This window comes from Patiria miniata, unplaced genomic scaffold (genome assembly GCF_015706575.1).
Source record: "Patiria miniata isolate m_02_andy unplaced genomic scaffold, ASM1570657v1 HiC_scaffold_17, whole genome shotgun sequence".
Taxonomy (NCBI): domain Eukaryota; kingdom Metazoa; phylum Echinodermata; class Asteroidea; order Valvatida; family Asterinidae; genus Patiria; species Patiria miniata.
Window position 1 is genome coordinate 13,933,112 of NW_024037055.1, and position 12,023 is coordinate 13,945,134.

The 12,023-nt window shown below is 40.7% G+C and overlaps 1 protein-coding gene across 1 annotated transcript; it reads right to left on the minus strand.

Annotated features, from left to right (window-relative positions):
* Positions 1-1,211: 1,211 nt before the first annotated feature.
* LOC119723904 (monocarboxylate transporter 12-like) lies at positions 1,212-10,234 on the minus strand. The gene is made up of 5 exons (XM_038194808.1): positions 9,856-10,234; positions 6,980-7,234; positions 5,048-5,188; positions 3,034-4,002; positions 1,212-2,418 (listed from the first exon to the last, which is right to left on the minus strand). The coding sequence occupies exons 2-5, from the start codon at positions 7,209-7,211 to the stop codon at positions 2,273-2,275; spliced, it is 1,488 nt and encodes a 495-aa protein (XP_038050736.1). The 5' UTR covers positions 7,212-7,234; positions 9,856-10,234; the 3' UTR covers positions 1,212-2,272.
* Positions 10,235-12,023: the final 1,789 nt, after the last annotated feature.

Sequence of the window (12,023 nt, forward strand, 5' to 3'; positions counted from 1 at the left end):
GTCAATTTGTGTGACACTATCGGTTGGTGATACATTATCAGTTGGTTATTACATTATCAGTTGTAACACGCTTCCTGGGAAAACGGACAAAATTAGGAAATGCACATACCTTTCTGTCACCGACTTCATTTCTTTCAGTTCTTGTTCTGCACTAGCTCGTAGCTTCCGGGACGTGCATTGTGCATGATACACTCAGTGTAATGCGTGTACGCTATGGGGAATGGCGCCCGTTTATTATGCTTTGTGACTATGGCAATTGTATATGCCTCGTGAACCTTGGTCATAGTTCATTTTTCTGTAAGAGACGTATAATGCGGAGATATGAAGCCCGGGAAGGGACAGGGTGGATTTTTTTTTTTTGAATTTCCGAATTCGTTCGCACGAATTCCTAATTCGTTCGCACGAATTACTAATTCGTGGGAACGAATTAGTAATTCGTGCGAACGAATTACTGGAGTTATTCGTGCGAACGAATTGGTAATTCGTGCGAACGAATTACTGGAGTTTGCTAATTCGTTCCCACGAATTACTAATTCGTGGGAACGAATTACTAATTCGTTCCCACAAATTAGTAATTCGTGCGAACGAATTACTAATTCGTGCGAACGAATTAGTAATTCGTGCGAACGAATTAGCAAACTCCAAAAAAAATTCCACCCTGTCCCTTCCCGGGCTTCATACGGAGATAATCAATAACCTTGTGAACAAATCCAAGTGCTTCTTTTATGAAATTGATTTCAGAAATGCTTTCCATGAATATGGATTGAAAGTTGGATGTGCTGCAAAGTAGTAGTCATGGTGGTTTGTAAAACTAATCCCTCAGAAACAACAATATTGAACCAGCTTATCTACAGGGCGAGTCAAAAAGAAAGTGACGAATTGGAAACAAATATTAGAAAAAAAATATGTGGCTCGCCCCATAAAAATAAAATGGGGATGAAGTACATGTTATTTAATAGTAACTGTGAACATTTCACGTAATTTGCTACTCTTTTCCCTAATAATTATGTCTATTTTCATCAAAAGATACCGCATACACGCCTGTGAAGGGGTACAAGCCTGCTAGACTGATTCTCTGACCTTACAATTTCCCAGAGTCAACAAGTTGCTCCGTTTCATCTTAATTGGGGTCAGGGAACCAGACTACAAGGACATGATTTTTATTCTTGGTTTTTCCAGCATCTCAAGCCCAAAACGTTAAACAAGTCAGTTTTGATAATATTTGCTACATTCTAATCCTCCAAATCCATTTATTTCTGACAAAAGTTGTACATTCCCTTGAATGTAATGATACTATCACTCAAATTAAAAAGATTGTGTATTTATCCCCTACAGATTAGTTGATCAGGCCATGAATCTACTTCACTGAATTTCCACTGTACATGTCCTTAGTGGGAGTTTCACCAAAAAGGTCTTTTGTTAATACCAGGGTGGCTTTTCAAATTCAAGGAACTTTTGTATACTGTTAGGTAAGAGCTGGGAGTCAGAAGGTTTTTCTCACCTTCCCTTGGTTAACAGTCTCCCCAGATGTGTTTAACAATTAACCAGAATTAAAGATGAACCTGTGTTCGTGTCTTTTCTTTTGTTAGTTAGGTATGGTAGAAAACTCCCACTCTTATTATTTAAAGTTAATTTCAGCATGTTAATGTGAAATGTGGAAAGTAAACGTGATGTGTAAAGTAACTGTGTGCGAAATCAGCAAACCAGACGCTTCCGTTCAGAAAACATGTTAGAAAAAAAGTGAGCTCCGCCAAAAGTTCAACCTTATTGGCCAAAGACCCAAACCTAATGGCACCTTTGCCGCAGTTGACACAATATTAGGTGTCTAGAGTATAAGCAAACACATACAGAGCCTCAGTTAAAGCAGGATACTGAGAAGTTGCCCAAGCACAGAGGTTTGTTTGTCAAGATAGGCCGGGAAAGACACGAACACAGGTTCATCTTCAATTCTGGTTTATTGTTGAACACATCAGGTACGACTAGTAATTTCGGCCTCCATTCGGTTTGCAGATTTAGACGATGCCGTAGTTTTATCAAAAGTACTTTGCTTAATAAAACATAAACGCGCTATAATTTCAAAGCATTTTCTCGTCAAAGGAACGCAAGAGTCAACTGTGATATTTTATGAATATGCGTTAAATTCAGATCACCAATCAAAACCGAGAATTGGAAAACAAATATGAATATAGTAGACCAAATTAAACCATTTCAAAATGTCGTGTCCGTATACAATCGTAGGGTCAATTGAGCTGGCCCTATTCATATGCATACTTTATTCATCCGATACTTTGGGGTCTAATCCAGGTTCTATGCGTTTCAGTAGAGGTAAGAGTAGACACTTTAATGCGCAAGTGAAGTGTACTCCAGTCAACATGTAGAACACAGCAACATAGCTCCGTGTAGCATCAAAGATCCATCCTGTGAAGACAAGCAGCATTTACTGTATCAATCATTTGCATTTATCCCCCCAAAAAACCTACCGAATCAATATTTTAAAAATCTTTCTTGGATTAAGATCGTACTGGTACTAAATACATCGTGAAATTATTTCATCTGGCTTGCTGTCATTTAGAAGAAAGCAAGATATATGTTGGGGATTTCCACTGATCGGTCAAGTGTTTTGTGATCAAAAGGTTGTGCATGGTTTTCCATTGTTTTCTCAAAAGGTGTTGCATCCATCGAGTTGAAACGTCAACAGGTTATGTTTTTACTATTCGTCTTTGGATTTCGAGTCGTGTTATCATTGGAAACAAATAAAATGCATGTAAAGCAAGTGATACTTTATGCCTTTAGTAAATGGTTTGGTTGCGGTATACCTGTATTAGATTCGAACCAGCCTTCGTATTGCGCATGCCTAAGTGAAGATTATTTGGACAATGACAGGTCACGTGTGAGGGTTAGAGTTCAAAGACCCGATTTCATAGGAGTGATTTGTTTGCATTTGCCCTCGGAAAATAATTCGGAAAAAAAAATCACAGAATGTCCTATTTAAACATAAATAAAGTACACACCATAAAGCCTTATTGTCATTACCTGCTATTACCGGCCCTATGAGGTAGCCGGTGCCAATGAAAACGTTCATCAACCCGACTCCTAGGGCGAAGTGCTGCACCCCAACAAAGCTGCGGCAGAGGACGATGGAAATGGCGAAGAAAGCTCCGGAGGCGAAGCCGTAAATGAATGAAGCCACTGCCAGATAGGCATAGCCGTCTGCAGTAACCAGAAGGCACGCGATTCCCGCTAGGCCCGCACAAATAGCTATCACGTGCTCAGCTGAGATTCTCCAGCCGATCATCAGTGCGTTTCCTAGAGAACCAATCAGGCTCCCTATGCCCAGGATGCTCATCAAGGATGCGGCACTAGAGGGCGCCACACCAATGGTCTGTGCACGTGGGATGAGGAACATTGGAAATGCCACAAAGCCACAGCAATACAACAACTGTATGGCACAGCTCAGGGAAAAACGGAAGCTTTTCCTCATGATATTCAGCCCGATTTCGCCCGACAATCCTTTAAGAAGTTTCACCACTCGTCCGGATCGGTTAGAGTATTGAAGTGAAATATACTCAGTTTTATCGCCAGTACTCGTTTCGACATATCGTACCGGTACCGCGGTCGAAGTATCGGGTTCATCTGTAACTTCACCAGTTCTTCCATCGGTATAATCGTCACCATCAGTACCGTTGTCTTTTTCACCTGAGGGCTGCTGTCTCAGTTCCTCTTGTGAACTTGTTGTAGACTCGGTTGTGTTCAGTGCCAGGCCGAATTGACGAGGTCGGAAAAGCACGCCACAGAGTATGACGTTTGCCATGATTGCGGATGTGACTAAAAAAGCACCCCTCCACCCGTAGCTGTCCAGCAAAAGTTGGAAAAGCGGAGGGATAGCTATCATCCCCGTCCCGCGTCCCGCGTAGGTAACTGCGTTGGCCACATTGAATCTCTTTATGAAATAAAAGGTGATAATTACGCTTGCAGCGTTGACGAGAATGCCCATTCCAATACCTATAAGAAGAACCAAGAATTAAAGGAATTCGGTGTTGATTCTATGAATGATACATTATCTGACAAAGATACATAATTATTTCGGCTTTCACTTTTCTTTTCTCATAGGTTGGAATTCCATTACATCTACTACCGGTACTTTTTTTTCCCAAGCCCAAAACGCCGTCTTATTACAAATCGAAGCACATACATACATTATTGTCCTTTATTGTTCTACGTCTCCTGTTGAATACAGAAACAAACTGACACACACAAGTCATGTTTACGTTTATACTTAGTGTGGACATTCCTTTGTTTTGGGGTAGTTTGTAAGAAAAACCTGTGGAAAAAAAATCATTTTACTCACACTGTGAAAACTCTTTCAACCCAATTGATTTACTTGAGTGTTTCTCTTCATTTTGCGACAGATAAACCTAACCCCACAATGCCTCCAAACATGTTTTCCGGCGAGGTGGAAACCTTGTTTGGACATGGGCAAGTCCGCACAACGTATCTGAAAACTGGTTTATGTGGACATCTTTAATTTGTTCGGAAGTCCACACAGTGAATGTAATGCTTGTATATACGGAGAACAGAGCACAACCATTGATACCGAAAAAATCAAGTTCAAGGCATAAAAGAGGATCATTTTGCGTTGATGCATTTTGTTCGTTACCAATAAAACACCACTCAAAGTCCAAAAGAGGAATGTTGAAAAACATAACCTGATAAAGTTTCAGCTCAGTGGATATTCCACTTTTCGAGTAAAACATTGAAGAAGAAAAAACATCCACAACCTTTAGATCTTGAAACTCGATTTTTGTGCAATGTAGCACTCTTTAATATAGTCAGGCAACTGATTTATGGAAATCTCCGACATTAATTCTCGATTTCCAGATCAATAATCCCACGTGGTGTTTAGTACCAGTGGGATCTTTGTTCCAAGTAATCTTATTGATAATATTCGGTAAGGTTATACTTTTGGGATAGATGCAAATGATTCTAGTATGCATTCAATAAGGGACACAGTATTAAACCGAGCCGTGAGTGAATTGATAATTATTACCTATTATGGCAGCAGTTGCGTAGAGCTGAACTATGTCGTTGACCCAATAGGTACAGAAGAGACCAAGCCACATCAAGAACCCTCCTAGTATACCCGTAAATCTACAACCGAAGCGGTTGCTTAGAACTCCTCCAATGAGAACTAAAATGAGAGAATGAGATAGCGTGTACCAATAGGAGACTCTTGTGATGCTTTATGGCGGCAAGCAAACAGTCTCTTGCATTTGCGCCATGTTTAAGTTCATCATGCATGTGCGCGCGCATGTCCAAAATGGCGCAAAGAATAGAAAATGACCGTTGTTTTTGCTGCCACCAAGCGTCCCAAAAGTCTCTCCTTTTATTGCCTTACACGGCTCAAAATTCGATACTTCGAATAATTCGATACTTGGAATAATTCGATACTTTGATTAATTCGATACTTCGATACGAAAAACGTACACATTGTAAACAAGGACAAGAAAACTGTAAATTCATGGGGTTTTTTTGACGTTTTGTCCGTAAATGTAAGACGTTTTGTAGTTTTCATGTGACCTGACCCTTGATATAAACTACGAGACGCTTGATACGAGAACTTGCTAAATGTGGTGTGTATCCTATACCTGGCACATTATACTGATCATTTTACTGACTGGTTAACACAACCAGGCTGATGCAGTCATGTTACGCCCAACCTGTGGCAGTGGTCCTCACTATAGTTGGAACAGTCCCATGTTGCTGGGCAGTCTCTGTGTCTCAACAATAGGTGGAGAATTCCTCAAAACAGTTCGTGTGTCCTGCTTGAATTGGCTGTACTGCCTCCCTTTACTTTGATTGCCCTAATTCTCCTGTAAGCTAATTAACGTAGCACTCAATTTGGTCAATCTGATGACAATCCACGCGCTAGCGCTAGCCGGTATCAGACTTTGGGTGCGTTCGTTTAGCTCACCCGGGTCGACACGGGTCAGCCCCGTGCCGTTCGTTTAGCTGTGACGTCATTCTCAAGGCTTACCCGGGTCAGCCACCACAGGCCCTGCTCGTGAGCAGAGTCACTGGTGGAAATACGCCACACGCATGCGTTGTTCATCCCTAGAAATGGACAAATATGGCGGTCGGGCAGCGGAAATGTCAAGTGGACCCAAAATCAACGTTATTTGAAGTCTAAAGGCGATTAATTATTAAGTTCATTGCGACATTACGGAGGCTCTAATTCCAGCCCAATTATTTTAAGTTATGGAACTGACTGAAAAGCAGTAAATCGCAAACGAAGACACAGCACGAAACATGCGTTTTGGCTATGGCTCCGGCTACAGGACATCACGGGAGGCTCGTGATGGCCCACGGTCGGTTTTAGCGTTCGATTAGCCCGGCTGTCGTGACTAACCCGTCTGCCTTTCCCAGAGTCGATCCGGGTGAGCTACTCAAACGCACCTGATATAAATGGACACTACGTACTAGAATGCGCCCAATTAGGCTACAGAATGCGTTTTAAACGAAATGCTGTTTATTGGAAAGAACATTTAAAAGTAGAGTATAAACGTCCATACAACCATCCTTTAAAAAAATGGTACTTTAAGAAACATGCGAGAAGGAATTTCGGGGGTCAAAATGTTGACTCCTTGAAAATCGAGCTGTTGAGTGATAGTTGTGAATTCTGCCGCACAGTGCATCGCATTATGCGGACCTATACTATGTGTATTTGTGCTGTGTTTATAATGTGACACACAAAGTGTAGCGCAGGGCCTTGAACATTGAATGGACACGGTTGGAAATACGTATGCGTAGGCCACAAAATGTCCGTGCGTCCGATGGTAAATTTAACAACCTGTTTTTCCGTCTGTTTTCGGGAACGGTTTCCTTTCAACCAGACCTTTGAAATAGGGTAAATAAACAATCCAAGACATAAAATGTGGGGGATTTTATGTTTGTGCGTTCATACCGGCTCAATGATGATTACCTGCGAACCCTGCTGGGGATGACATGAAACTTTGAATGGCCGCCGTCTCCTTGGCACTCAAGTCGAACTCATTCATCCAGGGAAGATACAGGATCCCACTGCACCGCAGGATACCACTCGATGCCATGCCGACGTGGGCAGCAATAACCACCACAATACCCCATCCACATTCGCTTTGCTTGGACACTCTCGTAACCTGACGCCTAGCTTGCAATGTAGATGCCGTCGCCATGATTTCACCTATTGTTTCGTAGACTGACCGAACATGTAATGTGACTTTAGAACAACTTTACAGGCGATGTACTCATCATGATTCTTGCTAAAACATTTCAAAGCAGATAGCTTCTGTCGAGATTTTTCTTTCCCCCATCAATGCATCTTCATGTAAAAGCAACACAATGGTTATTGAAACTGATATCAGGTATTGTTGTGAAAGCAAATAGATTACAAGATAGCCATCACCACATAGGTTACATTTTATAAGATATTGCATCACGCTATTGAATCTCATTGCCCACAAATTCCCATATTGACCCAAGGGTCCAAAAGGATTAAACACGATTCGCTCATGTCTGTTAACAAAAACAGTTTATTGCCATTTTTTGGTTCCAGATAAGCACTGAAAAACACTGTGCCCATTTGTATCAAAAGGAGCCCAAAGAAGGATAACAAAGTGCAGTATAATTATAGGCCTATACATTGTATGAAAAAAGTACAAATTATTTACACATTTATTTGTCCTTCAGCAGAAGGCATTGGTACATGTTGGCTCATGGCGTCTGGCATGCTGTTCCATACTGGGACCATTGCAGGAACGAAGGAGCGGTTGTACTTTGCCAGTGACCAAATGACTATGTAATCTAGTCATTTTTTCATCCTGCACCCAAGTTCAAGTACTTCAAACAGTGAAACATTTGACTGTAAGCCTACTGTGCTAGTACTCTTCATTTCAACAATTTCTTAAGTATTCTGATATATTTGTTTGATGTAGAAAGGGTTTGAAATAGGACTAAAAAGGATGAGATACCTGTTCAGGTGTAAATTAAAGGTATTTCCAACAAATTCATTTGTACTCTTGTCATATTATGTGCCTTGTTGATTGTTACGACCTTTTCAAATAGGTACAGTGAAAATCCATTACTGTGGTATTTCTTTTGAACAGGATAAAACAGTTACTACTTTTACATAATTGGCATTTTCTCAGCAACCCAAAGTGCTATTTTCATGTTTTTTCAGTATTTGAAAGGAAAAGCTCTCAGCTTTAATCTGATACCCCCAAAAAATAAAATTCAACCTATCCCTTTATTTTCCATCGAGTGACGAAAAATGATGAAACTCGGCACATGCATAGAACTACTTTTCATGAACATACCCAAGACATTTCATGACTATAGGTCGAAGGGTTTGGGCATTATACCTTTTAATTAATAATATAAACGAATAGTAATTCTGCTCTGTGTACACTACGTATGTGGGGAAATTCAGTTTTCACGGGGCGTAGCGCCGATTTTTTTTTTTTTTTCGAATTTGGAAAATTTTATGTTTTTGGAGAATTTTATGTTTTTTTGGTATCAAAAGATGCGCAAGCCTGGAGGCTAAAAAGTCAGAACAGCTCGGGTCGCGAAAAGAAAAACAGTAAAAGAATGTCGTTTCCAAAGATGCGTCTAAAGACCCATTTTTGTTGTAAATTCAATTTAGTACCAGTTCGGTTTTAAATCGGCGAAGCCTGAACGGGTAAGCGCAAGTGTTGACACGACGCATACGCGCACGCGGTTGCTATATAATTCGTCGGTTCAGTGTGTGACATCGTGTAGCTGCAATCGGCTGAGTGAGAACGTGTCCCGGACACTGATTTCGGGCGCAATTCAAACATGACTCGGCAACTTTTGAATTGGAATCGACATCCTAAAATCTTGTTTTCTTCGAATATTTAGCATTCACTGAGCTAAAACGTCTTCAGGTTAGTTGTTGAGCACCCTTCTTAGATTTTGCGCACTTTCGTTGCTTCAAACGAAACAAATGCACAAAATGACAAATGACTCTATACCTTTACTCTAGAAAAAATACATGTACTATTGTATGGTAAAACATGTATGCATTATGATACCCATGCTTGTCGGCAACTCGTTGCGGAAAAGATTATCGATTATGTAAACACACTCATTATGCAATAAATAGTCAAGGTTGTATCATGAATGACTGAAAGCATTGTGATTTGTGTAACCTGGGCACAATATTGGGGAAACTCGCACTAACTAAACACTCATGTGATTAAAGTCGAACCCTGATAAGAAGAGCACTGTTAATACAAGGTACTGCTTATAACAAGCACAATTTTAGGTCCCAAGTCTTTGTTTTTTTTTTTTCCTTTGATTTCTGTTACTCCTGTTATAACAAGGTAATTCGTGAAGTCCAAGGACCTTGTTATAAAGGTGTTCGACTGTAAAACCTACCTAAAATAAACTCGGGATATTTAATGGGAAAAGTCACGAAGAACTGAAATAATTGAGACAATAAACAAGATTCTAGATTTCCCAAAAAAAAAAATTAACAAAGACAATCTATTTACAGAAACGTCAATTAAGACTTAACAAATCTACATGAAGTTGCTATTAAGCAAAAAAACAAAACAAAAACAGGGACTGGACCAAAGATATGATAGACTAATATGCTAACTAAATGCATAATGAATGCAATAAACAACATATAGGAAGTGGATGAGACTACAAACATGTCTCTGCACTAAACTATGTGCACAGGTCATGCGAGCTAGAACAAGAACAACTCTTGTAAAACCATGGAGGAAGGAGCACAAAGCACATGGTCCAGAATTTTACAAAACTCTATACATACTAAAATATGCAAAGAAAACTCACCAATGACTCGATCTAAGCAGACGGAACTCAAGCAGAATCGACACACCGCTCTAGTTAAGAGGATGGATGGGGGAATACAGTCCGACTCCCACTAAAACAAAATCCACGGGACCTTGTACGCCAGAGAGCAATGCTCAATTCCGCTTTGAAGGAGTTCTTAAAGGATGAGACGAGTGTCCCTATTCACGTTTTTGCTGCCATCAAGTATAATCAGTGACACTATACGTATGCGTCACTGAGTTGGTAACGAAATGATAGACTGGTTCCCTTGCAATAGATAAGGAAAAAACAGGAAGATTTCCTCCTTATGTATGCAAAGTATTATGCAGGACTTGGAAGATTACATAATGTAACTACAACCCCGGCAAACATGGTTGGGACTGAGCCTGCCACGGTCACCCACTCTCCCGCTCCCCCAGTCATCAATGTTGTTCTCTCCAGCTGATGAAACACACCGCGCAATGAGAGACAACAATGAACAGGGGCCGGGGGTTGGGAGCCCAGCGAGATTCAGCCAGGATTGTCTGATTCCCTGCCCCTGAATACGATAATGCATTCGCAGAACGAGCCTATTGCAAAATGACAACAAGGCTACCACCAGGGTACACCTAAACAGGCCATAAAAATCCTTCCTCCGAGCTCGCGAATTAAAGTTATACGCTCTCATGATTTTATAATTAGAGAGTTCTGAGAGCCATGGAATTGTGCTAGGGGTAGTCTACTTTGGGTGAGAATTTCTCGAAAAAGCAATGGTCAACCCACCAAAAATTGAAAAGAAAATCAAAGATGACAGGTTGATCATCATTTTCCTGTGCAGCCTGAATACCTGTGAGAGTTCTGAGCATTTTAAAAGAATGTCGAAGTATGCGGCCATTTATCACTGGTGTCTATGGGAATTATACTGGGGTGCACCCACCAATGGGCAGTTTGTAGGGTGAGTGTCTCTTGCAACTATCAATAAAGAGTGGGGCACTACTTTGCAGTATTTGAAACCTATGCACAAAACTACAAAATTACCAAATTTCGAAACCGCACTGTCTCCCGTAATCTTTCTTGATATTGACACCCCTTCCAATGTATGGTATCGCCTTCGTTGCATGAAATAACTTTTTTTGAAATCTTTTCTTTTCGGAAGTTAATTGATTTGAACCAGAAATAGGCTCTTTTGAACTGATGATTTTTTGGTGTGAGTTTTCGGCTGCTCTTTATATATTCAAGAATATAATGATAATAATAGTAATCGGCATTTAAGAACGCTCATATTAGGCCCAAAAAAAAAATAAGTCGGTCTCTGGTCAGCTCGCGCGTCGATTTTGATCATGCGCGTCGATCTTTTTTTTCCAAAATGTTCGGCGGTAGCTCCAACAGCGCCCTCTATTTCCGCACCTCCTGAATTTGTTTTACCAAAGAGCACCAAGGAATGGGAAATTGCACCAAGGCAAATGATCGAAAGCATCAAGGCTAATTATGGAGGACACCAATGTACATGAGGACACCAAAAAAGCAAAATAGTACCTCACCTTGTCTGTACAATCCAAGCTTGAAGAAAAAAGAAAAAAAGCAAAAAAAAAAAAAAACCGCATCGCCGCGTCAATTCCGGAACTTTGGTCTGACCAGAGACCGAATATTTTTTTGTTGGCCTAAGTAAGCTAAATCACAGCACTAACAGTATTATTATTACCCCCTAATCATTGGGCCAATTAAACATTCCAAATACCGTCTCAGCTCCCTGGGGAGTATACAGCTCGATGCTGCCTGTTAGGCGCAAGGAAGCTAATTCAATCACAATAACCATCTCTGCCCTTACAGGTACCCATTTACTCCTGGGTGGGGAGAAGCAATGAGTGACAAAGTGCCTTGCCCAAGGGCACACGCACTATAACCCCAGGCAGGACTCGATCCCACAACCCGCAGAATTACTTGCAAACCAGTGCCCTTACCCCCGAGGCCATGGCACTCCGCAAATAATTTACAAATTTGCAAAACAATCAAAGGGAACTACCCAAGAAAGCCAAATGAACACGGTGATTCTTATTATTAACACTTTATTCATTCTTGCAGAAACAATGCGACTTGTCTTGTTTCTATCTTCTACAAGGAAAAAATGCAGCTATTGACAGAAAGCGCATCAACTGTCGCCAACCAAGATAGAATAAAATCACCAATTT

Coding starts and splice junctions, on each gene's coding strand:
- LOC119723904 (XM_038194808.1), bottom strand. CDS start 7,211: ATGGCGACGGCATCTACATTGCAAGCTAGGCGTCAGGTTACGAGAGTG. Junction 5,189..6,979: donor ATCCCCAGCAGGGTTCGCAG/GTAATCATCATT, acceptor CTCTCATTTTAG/TTCTCATTGGAGGAGTTCTA. Junction 4,003..5,047: donor CGCAACTGCTGCCATAATAG/GTAATAATTATC, acceptor TTCTTCTTATAG/GTATTGGAATGGGCATTCTC.